Source organism: Oncorhynchus nerka, linkage group LG8 (genome assembly GCF_034236695.1).
Source record: "Oncorhynchus nerka isolate Pitt River linkage group LG8, Oner_Uvic_2.0, whole genome shotgun sequence".
Taxonomy (NCBI): Eukaryota; Metazoa; Chordata; class Actinopteri; order Salmoniformes; family Salmonidae; genus Oncorhynchus; species Oncorhynchus nerka.
The window spans coordinates 49,397,742-49,410,974 of record NC_088403.1 but is presented as its reverse complement, the minus strand read 5'-3'; the positions used below and the strand labels follow the sequence as shown (position 1 = coordinate 49,410,974).

The following is a 13,233-nucleotide window of genomic DNA, read 5'->3' as shown; positions in this document are numbered from 1 at the left end:
GCCATTCAATCCCTCGTTACATTGACGGATGCTCCTGGCGTGTCTCTCACCTTGGTCGATGCCATTGATGTAGAAGTGAAGAGCTCCGCTGGCCTTGTGCATCAGGCCTATGTGATCCCCTTCCTGGAAGACAGTGACACATAAGGCATTAGGCTGCGTGTCTCTGTTAGGGTGTGTGTGTGTGTGTGTGTGTGTGTGTGTGTGTGTGTGTGTGTGTGTGTGTGTGTGTGTGTGTGTGTGTGGTACTGACCTGCAGTTCGTCTAGGCTGAATTCACAGTACTCCCGACGGGTCCCCTTGCCGTTAGTCAGGATCCCACAGCCACTCATCATGATTGTACCTGGGAAGGCAAGAAACACACACACACACACACACGTTGCATGAACTTAATACGTACTGTAACGTGATTTATTCCACAAAAAACTGCACACAGAATAATACATCTTGCCGTTCTGTGTGTGTGTTACATACCTGAGCGCAGATTTGTCATTGTGGCAGGGTAGTCCAGGTTGTTGGGGTTGTGTGTTGTCACGCCGATCTCAATCGACCCCGACCACTTGTCCACCAGCTTATCTATACGGATCTGTGGCAACAGAAACCATGGGCGTATTCACTCGAAGCGTTTTGCGACAACAGAAAACCTAAGTAAGCGTTTGTTATTGGACAAGTTTAGGCAGTCCCTCTCAGCTTCAGTCCTTTTGGTGTCTAGTGAATTCTCTCACCCTGTATCCTCCAGAATATAGAAACATTCACCAATTTACAATATATTATTCATATCAAGCTGCAATATCCAGCTAATTCAAAATGCGATTATCTATTCACAGCCTGTGGCAGTAACATCGTGAATATTAATTGGCTAATCTGAAGCCTCCAGCTTTATCATATGAAGAGGAGCAGCCTTAAATTGTGATGTAATAGCAAAATGGTGACACTTCACCCCGCCGTCCGAACAGATAAACATTTTGTAAACAGGTATGACAGCGGGTGTCAGCTATACATGCGTTTTATCATTAATATGACAGCACGTGTATTCTTCATTCTTTTCTCTAAACCCCGCGCTTTGTCATTCTAAGCATTCACATCTCAGTATTGGAGCCGGTCATTGGCCGCACCTCAAACATCTCGTTGTGTCGGAGCGGCCGGTTGGTCATGACCACGCCGTTGTTGAACTCATCCAGCGGCCTCCGCCTCTCCGCCGTCTTGTTGTTGTTGCTCAGCTTGATCAGCGTACCGCACTTCTCATGGAACAGCAGCGCGTCATTGGTCATCATCCCGCCCGTCACCGCCCCAAGTCCCGCCCCTCCTGCGGGGCTGATATTGGTGCTTCCGGTATTGCCGGTCCCGGCCCCGCTGTCACTACTGTTACTGTTGACAGCTCCCCCGCCGCTGCTGCTCCCCCTGTCCCCTCTACCTCCTGTCCCAGAGTCTGTCCCTGTTCCTCCCCCCAGGTCTCGTCCTCCTCCGCCCTCGTCCTCTGAGCGGTAGAGGGACACGATGGCATTGTTGAACACGTCAAAGAGCTGGTGCTCCGTCAGAGCTACAGGGGGAGAGAAAGAAAGACAGACAGAAAAGAGAGAAATGGAAAGAAAGAGAGACGGTCAATAATGTGGCATCATTGACCAAATGTAATAGATATTCAGGTAGAGACTTAGAGAGTTTTCTTTTCGTACCCGTTTCAGGCTCTATGTTGTTGGGGAACTTGTCAGGTCGGTTGTGAATAGGAGGGAGCTCCGGCACTGAGATAAAGGAACAAGAGTGAGAGAGACAGGAGTCAGTCTTTCCCTTATTTACACTTCTACAACCTTTCACACAATGACACAACGAACCCAATATTTTAACACATAAACATTGCAAACAAAAACAACTCCTACCTTCCTCTGTCGTCCCATTTGTCGCTGCTGCCAGATTCACCACTGACGTCAGATCCTCGGTGTCTCCCTCCCGGACCCCGCACACCACCACCTCCTCATGCCCCTCCACCGTCTCCCTCTCCGTATCTCTCTCCATCGAGGAGGGCGGCTCGCAGCTCACCACCGTCACTTGCGTACACTTGCCGTAGAGGTCCACCACCGCCCAGAGGCGCGTAGGGAGACCGGTGGCAGCTGCACCACAGTCATGCCCGTTCACCCACAGGTGGAGCTCGCCACGGGCGCTCCGCTGAATAGGAGGACAGAAATAAGAATAGCAATATTCAATTTTTAGAGAAAGACATCTCAATCTCCCCAAATACACACACAAGAGTTGAGAGGCACAGGGTCAGCCATAGAGCAGCCCCCCTGGATGGAGAGCAATTGTAGAGATTGAGTGCCTTCCTCAAGGACACAACGGCAAGGCTCAGTGACCAGTACCCCTCCTGTTACCAATTCAGTGCCCGGCGCAGGGCTTAAACCGGTGGTGACCTTCCGGCCACTGGTTCGCCTCTCTTAACCACTATCCTACTTACCTGTATGCCCACGCGGTCGCCCTCGGCCAGCTGGTCCAGGTCACGGCCGTACTCCTCGAGAACGGAGCGGCCGTCGCGTAGGACTGAGCAGCCAGAGACGATCCAGGAGCCTCCCTTCAGACCCGTAGCGCTGCTGGGGAAATCGAGACAAGCCGGGTCCAGAGCAGTCACCCCAATCTCTACGGAGCCGCTCCATGAGTTCACCTGCAGAAGAAAGTGACATTTATTTAGGCTTCTAGTTCATCTATTTATTTTTATGTCCCTTTTTAGATCTAGTCAGTAATGTACAATACATTTCATAAACTGGGTGGTACAAGCCCTGAATGATGATTGGCTGATAGTCGTAGTATATCAGACCGTATACCACGGGTATGACAAATGTTATTTTTACTGTTCTAATAACGTTGGTAAACAGTTTAAAATAGCAATAAGGCACCTCGGGGGTTTGTGATATAGCAAATATACCCCAGCTAGGGGCTGTTTCCAGGAACTCCGCGCTGTGTCGTGCATAAGAACTGCCCTTAGCCGTGGTATATTAGCCATATATCACACCTCCTTGGGCCATATTGCTTAAGTATAGCCTTCCAATGTTATTCCAAATAAAATATTGCAATTCTTATTTCCTTATTCCTTTGTTATTAGCATATATACAGTACCATACAAAAGTTTGGACACACCTAGTCATTCAAGGGTTTTTCTTTATTTTTACTATTGTCTACATTGTAGAATAATAGTCAAGACATTTCAATTAACAGGTGTGCGTTGTTCATTTGTGGAATTTCTTTCCTTCTTAATGCGTTTGAGCAAATCAGTTGTGTTGGCATACAGAAGATAGCCCTATTTGGTAAAAGACCAAGTTCATATTATGGCAAGAACAGCTCAAATAAGCAATGAGAAGCCAGATCTCTGCATGTGTCGTTCCCACCGTGAAGCATGGAGGAGGTGGTGTAATGGTGCTTTGCTGGTGACACTGTCTGATTATTTAGAATTCAAGGCACACATAACCAGCATGGCTACCGCAGCATTCTGCAGCGATACGCCATCCCATCTGTTTGCGCATAGTGGGACTGTCATTTGTTTTTCCAACAGGACAATGACCCAAAACACCTCCAGGCTGTGTAAGGGCTAATTGACCAAGGAGGGTGATGGTGCTGCATCAGAAGACCTGGCCTCCCCAATCACCCGACCTCAACCCAATTGAGATGGTTTGGGGATGGGTTGCACCGCAAAGTGAAGGAAAAGCAGCCAACAAGTGCTCAGCATATGTGGGAACTTCTTCAAGACTGTTGGAAAAGCATTCCAGGTGAAGTTGGTTGAGAGAATGCCAAGAGTGAGCAAAGCTGTCATCAAGGTAAAGGGTGGCAACTTTGACGAATATAAAAGATATTATTTTGTTTAACTCTTTTTTGGATGACTACATGATTCCATATGTGCTATTCCATAGTTTTGATGTCTTCACTATTATTCTACAAAGTAGAAAACAGTAAAAATAAAGAAAAACCCTTGAATGAGTAGTTGTGTCCAAACTTTTGAAAGGTACTGTGTGTGTATGTATGTATGTACAGTTGAAGTCGGAATTTTACATACACCTTAGCCAAATACATTTAATCAGTATTTCACAATTCCTGACATTTAATCCTAGTAATAAATTCCCTGTCTTAGGTCAGTTAGGATCACCACTTTATTTTAAGAATGTGAAATGTCAGAATAATAGTAGAGAGAATAATTTATTTAAGCTTTTATTTCTTTCATCACATTCCCAGTGGGTCAGAAGTTTACATACACTCAATTAGTATTTGGTAGCATTGCCTTTGAATTGTTTTAATTGGGTCAAAAGTTTCTGGTAGCCTTCCACAAGCTTCCCACAATAAGTTGGGTGAATTTTGGCCCATTCCTCCTGACAGAGCTGGTGTAACAGAGTCAGGTTTGTAGGCCTCCTTGTTCACACACACCTTTTCAGTTCTGCCCACAAATGTTCTATAGGATTGAGGTCAGGGCTTTGTGATGGCCACTCCAATACCTTGACTTTGTTGTCCTTAAGCCATTTTGCCACAACTTTGGAAGTATGCTTGGGGTCATTGTCCATTTGGAAGACCCATTTGTGACCAAGCTTTAACTTCCTGACTGATGTCTTGAGATGTTGCTTCAATATATCCACATAATTTATTTCCCTCCCTCATGATGCCATCTATTGTGTGAAGTGCACCAGTCCCTCCTGCAGTAAAGCTCCCCCCACAACATGATGCTTCAGCTTGCACGCCTCCCCCTTTTTACTCCAAACATAACGATGGTCATTATGGCCAAACTGTTCTATTTTCGTTTCATCAGACCAGAGGACATTTCTCTGAAAAGTCTGATCTTTGTCCCCACGTGCAGTTGCAAACCGTAGTGTTTTTTTATGGCGGTTTTGGAGCAATGGCTTCTTCCTTGCTGAGCGGCCTTTCAGGATGTCATTATAGGACTCGTTTTACTGTGGATATAGATACTTTTGTACCCGTTTCCTCCAGTATCTTAGCGAGGTCCTTTGCTGCTGTTCTGGGATTGTTTTGCACTTTTGGCACCAAAGTACGTTCATCTCTAGGAGACAGAAGGCGTCTCCCTCCTGAGTGGTATTACATTTACATTTAAGTCATTTAGCAGACGCTCTTATCCAGAGCGACTTACAAATTGGTGCGTTCACCTTAAGACATCCAGTGGAACAGCCACTTTACAATAGTGCATCTAAATCTTTTAAGGAGGGGGGGGGGGGTGAGAGGGATTACTTTATCCTATCCTAGGTATTCCTGAAAGAGGTGGGGTTTCAGGTGTCTCCGGAAGGTGGTGATTGACTCCGCTGTCCTGGCGTCGTGAGGGAGTTTGTTCCACCATTGGGGGGCCAGTGCAGCGAACAGTTTTGACTGGGCTGCGCGGGAACTGTACTTCCTCAGTGGTAAGGTATGACAGCTGAGTGGCCCCATGGTGTTTATACTTGCGTACTATTGTTTGTACAGATGAATGTGGTACCTTCAGGCATTTCGAAATTGCTCCCAAGGATGAACCAGACTTGTGGAGGTCTACAAAAAAAATTCTGAGGTCTTGGCTGATTTCTTTTGATTTTCCCATGATGTCAAACAAAGAGGCACTAAGTTTGAAGGTATGAAATACATACACAGCTACAACTCCAATTGACTCAAATCATGTCAATTAGCCTATCAGAAGCTTCTAAAGCCATGACACCATTTTCTGGCATTTTCCAAGCTGTTTAACCTCTTTCGGGTACGTCCCACCTGGCCAACATCCAGTGAGATTGCAGAGCGCCAAATTCAAATACAGAAATACTCATTATAAAAATTCAGAAAAGATACAACTATTTTACATAGGTTTAAAGATTAACTTCTTGTGAATCCAACCACGGTGTCAGATTTAAAAAATGCTTTACGGCAAAAGCATACCTTACAATTATTTGAGAACATAGCCCAGCAGACAAATCATTAGAAACAGTAACCAGCCAAGTAGAAGAGTTAAATAGATTAAATTAATCACTTACCTTTGATGATCTTCATAAGTTTGCACTCAGAAGACGTTCCTTTTGTTCGATAAAGTCTATTTCCAAAAACCTCTGTTTTGTTCGCACGTTTTCTTCAGTAATCCACAGGCTCAAATGCAGTCACAACAGGCAGAAAAAAAATCCAAATTGTATCCGTAAAGTTCATAGAAACATGTCAAACAATGTTTATATTCAATCCTCAGGTTGTTTTTAGCCTAAATAATCGATAATATTTCAACCAGACAATAACGTCGTCAATATAAAAGGTAAACAATTAAGGCACTCTCTCGGTCGCGCGCATGAAGGAGCATCACTGCTCCTAAATGTATTTTTGTGCGCCTACATTTTTCAACTTAGGTCAGCTGAATGCCGTAACGCCAGATGTTGTCATTTTCAGTATCACAAAATGTGGTGACTTTGGCCTACACATTTGGTGATACTGAAAATCACATCTGTTATTGCGGTATTCATCCTTGCAAGCACATTCTAAATCTGATGTAGACCCTCTCTCACACACTAAAATGCTGCATACATCTCTCGGTCTCTCTACCCAGCACACATACACACAAATCTGCAAACGAATGCATAGACAAACACATCTGTGAATACAAGCTGCTGCTGCTCCTTATCTCTCTCTGACACACACACACACTACAAAGACTAGCAGCCAGGGGGAGAGGCAGGCACATACTACACTAGTGCTTACCAAACGACCATCCCACATAATATGCTACTGTCACTATTACCAACAAACACAATCACATTCCACGCCGAACAAGCTGTCGTATATCAATCTAGCAGCTTGGTTTTGGTGCATTTGCCTGTTGTCCGATTGCAGGACAAGACACAAGCTCTATCAATGTCTATAAATAGCATTACTGTAGCAACAATGCCAAGTTTGTTGCACTGACTGTACAGCACAGATATTGATTTCCGTCATGCAATTACGGATAGTGGTCCATTATAGCTTTGATACATGAGATGATACTGGCCATGAAACTATTGCCAGTGAGAAAACGGGTAACTCACTGCCGGGAGGGATATAGGCCTATCTGTTGTTAATGTTATCCATCTAGTTAGCTATGCTCTTCATGTGAAAGCTTGTTGTGCGAGTTTATTATTCATGTGACAAGCTAGTGATTTCTAGAGTGGCATTGCATGTGGTTGAAGGATACACCCTCTATACATGTTCACTGAGCTGTGTGCTACCCCAGTTGGGCTAAAATGGGATTGGAGGAGACAGTGCTAGTGCCCTCTGCCAAAAACCCACAGGTGTGAGGGTCACCAACGGGCCGGAAGACCGATAATCATGGCTATCTTCGCTAAAATTAGATAACAGGCAAACTAGGTGCTGCGGTCGGCATAGAGATAAGAAGTCTAAATGTTGCATAGGCAGGCAGACCTTTTAACAGAAACAGTAACTAACGGTTGGCTCAAAACATTGGCCGTGTTGGAGAGCATCAAATCATTATACATTGTGGGTAAATGATGCAAGGTGATTTGTAGATCAGTCACTTTGAACAAGCCCAATGGCTATGTTTACACAGGCAGGCAGCACAATTGAGTTTTTGCCAAATTATTGGCAAAAGAGCTCATCTGATTGGTCAAAACATCAGTTAGAGAAAAAAAATATCAGAATTAGGCTGCCTGTGTAAACGCAGTGATACCAATGTGTATCACCAAGAGGCCCAATAATCCAGATAAACTACAGCTATGCTTTTCAGGAATGAGCCTATTCAGAGTAGGGTGAGGTTTCCCCCTAACCACTGACACAGGGTCAGTTGTTTTGTCAACTTTGATCTTGAGTTGACCATACACCAATTAGGACACAACTGATATCTGCTTTGCCTTTATTTTGCTTATCAAGATCTCGATCTTTGGTCAAGACCACAGTATTGACATATGGCCTACCTGACAGACAGGTTAACTTGACTCAACCAGTTGGCTTCTCTCGTCTAGCTGTAGGTAGACCTCTGTGACTAGCTAGACGTCAACAACTGAAAAATGCTGCTGCCTGTGTGCGGTCAACCAAGTGACTGTTGCTAGTTAGCTAACTTAGAGATATAGCTAACGTTACCTAGCGACAGTAGCTCGCTACCTTACATTTCAAACATGCAAACTCATGGCTAACTAAACGAGCTAACGTTGCTATACAGTAGTGAATCTATCAGGCTAAATGTTGGTCGTGGTAATAATAGGTCATTCATTTGGCTAGCAATAGCTAGTTAGTTAGCCGTTGAAAGCTAACGTTACCGTGTTTTGACAGAGCGAGGCACTTACTGGTTCGATCCACACACGAAAAGATCTCTAGTATGGCTAACATTAGCTATAGCTTAGCTAACGTTACTGTAAAGTTAGCCTTGCAATTGGTAGCGAAGATGTCGCTAGTTGACTTTGCCTTCGTAAAAAAAGGTATACACTGTATATGGACTGGACTACACAGAGCTAGCTAGCTAGCTAGCTAATTGTGTTGAACAAGTGTTGTTGTTAATGTGCCAATGCAAATGTGTTGCAGTACATTTTGGACAGGATATGGCTAAAACGATCGCTAGTAAACCTAAACCTAAACTGTACTGCTTGATTGTCAAACTGCGCACGCCCAAAGAGGACTGAATAAGACACGAGCACCACTGCGGACAACAGAGAGACTCCGTCCCACTGGCACGGGATGCACTCTCTCCTCGCATTCCCATCTCTCTCCCCCACCGAGCTGAAAGTGACAGCTATGTTTACCTTCTTGTCAATACGGACGGTGAATACATCCCGGTCCCTCAGTGGCTCTCTGCTTAGAACCAACCCGTGGTTAAATTCTTGGACTGGTTGGTTCCGCTGAGCGGTTCTGTTCGAATTCGACAGTCCGATCAGTTTTCCGCTGCGCGGGTGCAGCTCAGCCGCCATCTTCACTGGGGCGGCGTGCTTCGCGACACATGGGTTTGCGACAATATGAAAGCTCTGACTTTAAATCCAAATCGAAATACGCGCCCACATTTTTTAAGATTAACGGCAGAAGGTCAAGTAAGCAAAATTGCTTTATGGCAGTGTGGTCCGCTTTCTGTCCAGGCAGAATCAATCAATATAACATTTATCACAGATTTACAAGAATGAGCAGTGTTTTATATGCATACATCTGCCATATACCTCAACTCTTTGAAACCAAGCATTAAAAGCTCATATAACTACATGGTTCATTCAGCAGCACACTATATAAAGCATGCATTATGCTTCAATTTTACTATTCATTAATAATACATAGACATTAAAATATAGATAAATACATTGTTGCAGTGCGCGAGTCAGCTGGTTATTGCAAATCCAAGTTGTTATGAGTAGATGCCTTGCTCACTGAATGGGACCTTTTTAATTGCTGTGCATTAAGATTTGAATTATGTTATGGCAATAATTGCACCAAAATTGTGCTATGAAGAAAACATTTTTACACCGAAAAACTATTTCCTTCGCTATTTCGATGGCCCTTTCAGAGATCATGCACACTACAAGACGGAACACTAGAGGGCGCATGAGGCTAATGGAGGGACGGAGTTTGACATCCAATACAGCAGGTGGCAGTAATGATAATGCACAGCAATATAGCTCGCCAGCTTGTAGTTCCTTACTATATGTCAATATTGTAGTCCTAAAACCCGGAAATGAGTTACCTCAGGTTCGTTCAGTGATCCCTATGGGGAAAAAAGAATGGGCAAAGAATAGGGTTTTGGAATAAACACAGAAAATAAGGTCTGACGTTCACACAGGTTTAGGAGATCTTCTACGTGTTGTTCTAGGAGATAATAACAGTAGGTCAACACAACCTTTATGAATTACGAAGCCTTTGTGCTTTAAAAAAATGTAACAACATAAATTCTTCACAATTCACAAAGAGTGACGTTAGCTGATGAAGATTATCTCAGAACAAAACGTATAAGATTTGCTAAGCCTGTGTTACCACACACTATATTTTTGACGTTTATCCAAAAACGGCATTCATTTTCCCCATGAGCTTTGTCTAATGAATCATGGTGGACTTAGTGCCTTCAAAAATACACCATTACTATTTATCTCTATGTCAAGCGGGTAGAAGAGCTTTGACTGCAGTCAACTGCAAGTTTTTGCAGTGGGAGCATGGCGGACGGAGGTCAAGAGACATAAATGAAAAGTAGTAGTGGAAAAGAATGGAGACGCGTGGAACATGGAGTCCGACAGTGAAAGTGATAAGGATTCTAATGGAAGTATATTTCCAGGCTTGGGGTCAATGAGATGGAAGGAAGTAGGTTACGAGTTTGAATCCAATGAAGCTAGCAACATCGAGGGAGACAGTGCAAGCGACTGCCGACTGACTGAGCTACAAATCATCTTCCATCATAAATAACTACTCATAATTATTTGTAGTTCAGTCAGTCACAATTTACCCATGACACATTACGGTTTTGATCCTTTTCAAACATGGCCACTGTCTGTCTGTTATGAATTTTATGAATAATGACTAAATGATGTATACATTTAACGTAGAACTATAACTAACAGAATACTACCCTGTCACTGCATGATTGTATGAAACTTATTAGAATCATAAACCTAAATCTGATGTGTGTAGTTTTACTCAAAAATTAGAACAATGACTTTCTGTTCCTTTTTAGTATGTAAGCAGGGTGTAAGTGAGAAACAAATGGAGCTATCGTCAGACAAGCTGGAATACTGTTCCTTACAGGACATTCTGTCCCCACCCAGGGAGGGGAGAGGCTTGTAGTAGATTGTTTAACAGGTGGCAGACAATGTATGAGTAGGAGAAGACTTGTGAACTATGTTGCCATTGTATCTGAGAGGAGGAAGGGACATTTATGACGAAATGTGAGGTATATAGACCAATGTACAGGAAATGATAAGCAGAGCTCTCGAGAATAAACGTTGCTGACTAAGTAGACTGGTCTCTGTCTGTTTCATTTTAATAAGAACCTTACTTATTCTTAGTAACAGACAGAGTATTTTAATTGAATTGGTTAATGAACACGAGAACAAAATTCTCACGACACTGTCCTTTTTGAATTTTGATGCTGAGTCGTTACCCAAGAAATTAATGTTAGGATATATCAGTTATCCTGTAAAAGCTATTGTGCCGAATCCACAACAGTTTTTCAGATGCCAAACTTATGGTCATGTTGCAGCAGTGTGTAGGAGGGAGATCCCTAGATGTAAAGAAGTGTGCAGGAGGGCATGGGACAAAGGAATGTGTAGTATTGGTGAAGGAAGCAGTATGTGTCAACTGTAGGGGTACCCATGTTATATATATATATGATCATGTAAAACACTATACAACTACACATGTGGATAATGCATTTAAAATCATTGAGAATGACACCAAAAAGTTTGAAAATTTATTTCCATTTCGGTCCTCTTAATAAATAAATGGCTCAAAAGATTAACAAACATAACATAGTAGGTCTGGCCTAAAAAGTAGACCTAGCGTACTAAGCATACTTGGATTTGCAGATCAAATAATAATGAATACATTTTTTAACCCATATAGGGCTTTACAAAGAATCTCAAAGTGCATAAAAAGTAAAACAACAAACCCTAAATGTAAATGATGAAGATTGAAAGTCTCAGTCAGCTTGGGATGAAGTTGAGGACAATTTGGGTTGGAAAGGCAGTGTCGGTTCAGTGGGAGAGGTCATCGATGAGACAGACCAGGAGAAACAAAGACAGTATTAAAAAACAGCCCCGGAGCTCTTCAACAGCCCACCACACCTGTTTCTCTGAATGGTCAGTCACTGTTCGTTCCCTGAACAGTCCGTGTACTTCCTCTGCTACACAGTGTGCAGTCCTTGGTGTAATAGCAGATGAAACAGAAAGCCACATTTTTGGAATCCAAAAGCCACTTTATTAGAATCCAAACATCCTAGCTATCAAGCCCCCCAAAAAATACCTTAAACAAAAGCTACAAAAACACTTAAAATGTATGAAAAATAAATAGGTAGAATATTTATAGAGCTCTCTGCCTAGGCTACCTTACGGCACCATGACAACCACTATCTTGTTGCTGGGGATCAGAAGTGCGAGAGAGGCAGGTTGGGGCTGCCAGGGTCAGAGTTGTACAGAAGGTGTTCTATGCTGAGCCAGTGAAGAAAGTAGATGAAGATGGTTCAAGCGTGAGGGACCCTAACAGGCTCAAAGTGAGTAGTATACTTTTTCCAGTACATAGTGATAGGCCTACAAATTAAATGTGGTTATCACCTGTACCACCGGAATGGAATGCAAGTCACAGAAAATAGGTGTGGTGGCAGCTGCAGAGAAGTACTTACTAATATGAGATTTTACTGCAGAAGAGTTACAGGGTGTGTTGAATGGTAGTTCCTGCCAGGCCGTTGTCCTGGTGTAGGATAAGATGGGGTCAAAATAGTGGAATGTGGTGGTGGGTTTTTAATGTGTGGGGTAGGTTGTGTTCCCACTAGTTACCAGAGCCACAAAGTCAAAATTGGCTATATTGTAAAAATGTATAAAGAAACATTAGCCTTTTGGTCTTAATAATGTTAACAGTGCGATTAAGGTTAGGTTTCAAATCACATTTTAAGAAGATAATTGTAGAAATAGGTGGGGTTTATGACTTTGTTGCTGTGGTAACTAGTGACTACCGGTTAGTTGGACGGATCATTTTTCTCTTTTCGTATCACAAAGTACACTGAGTGTACAAAACATTAAGAGCACCTTCCTAATATTGAGTTGTACCCCCTTTTGCCCTCAGAACAGCCTCAATTCGTCGGTGGGCATGGACTCTGCAAGGTGTCAAAAGTGTTCCACAGCGATGCTGGCTCATGTTGACTCCAATGCTTCCCACAGTTGTGTCAAGTTGGCTGGATGAGTTTTGGGTGGTGGACCATTCTTGATACACACGGGAAACGGTTTGTGAAAAACCCAGCAGCTTTGCAGTTCTTGACACACTCAAACCGGTGCGCCTGGCACCTACTACCATACCGTGTTCAAAGACTCTTAAATATTTTGTCTTGCTCATTCACCCTCTGAATAGCACACATTCCCGATCCATGTCTCAAGGCTTAAAAATCCTTATTTAACCTGTCTTCTCCCCTTCATCTATACTGATTGAAGTGGATTTAACAAGTGACATCAATTAGGGGTCATAACTTTCTTTCCGGATTCACCTGGTCAGTGTCATGGAAGAGCAGGTGTTCCTAATGTTTTGTGCACTCAGTGAACAATGGATTTGTACTTCAGTCCAGTTGGTGGGGGTAATGCACCATTATTGGATGCTAACC

General features: G+C 43.2%; 1 protein-coding gene across 5 annotated transcripts in view; it reads right to left on the bottom strand.

The window, feature by feature from the left end:
* LOC115133512 (neuralized-like protein 4) overlaps positions 1–8,885 on the bottom strand; it is a 28,179-nt gene extending 19,294 nt beyond the window's left edge. For all 5 annotated transcript variants that reach the window (XR_003864212.1, XM_029666782.2, XM_029666783.2 and 2 more), the window contains exons 1-8: positions 8,702–8,885; positions 2,443–2,646; positions 1,871–2,156; positions 1,670–1,735; positions 1,112–1,536; positions 471–582; positions 251–339; positions 51–123 (exon numbers count right to left, since the gene is read on the bottom strand). Coding sequence is in view for 4 of the 5 variants with exons in the window: in XM_029666782.2 (XP_029522642.1) it covers positions 51–123; positions 251–339; positions 471–582; positions 1,112–1,536; positions 1,670–1,735; positions 1,871–2,156; positions 2,443–2,646; positions 8,702–8,866 (1,420 nt within the window). In the remaining variant the exon portion in view is untranslated. The remainder of the gene's footprint in view (positions 1–50; positions 124–250; positions 340–470; positions 583–1,111; positions 1,537–1,669; positions 1,736–1,870; positions 2,157–2,442; positions 2,647–8,701) is intronic.
* Between the last annotated feature and the right edge of the window lie 4,348 nt (positions 8,886–13,233).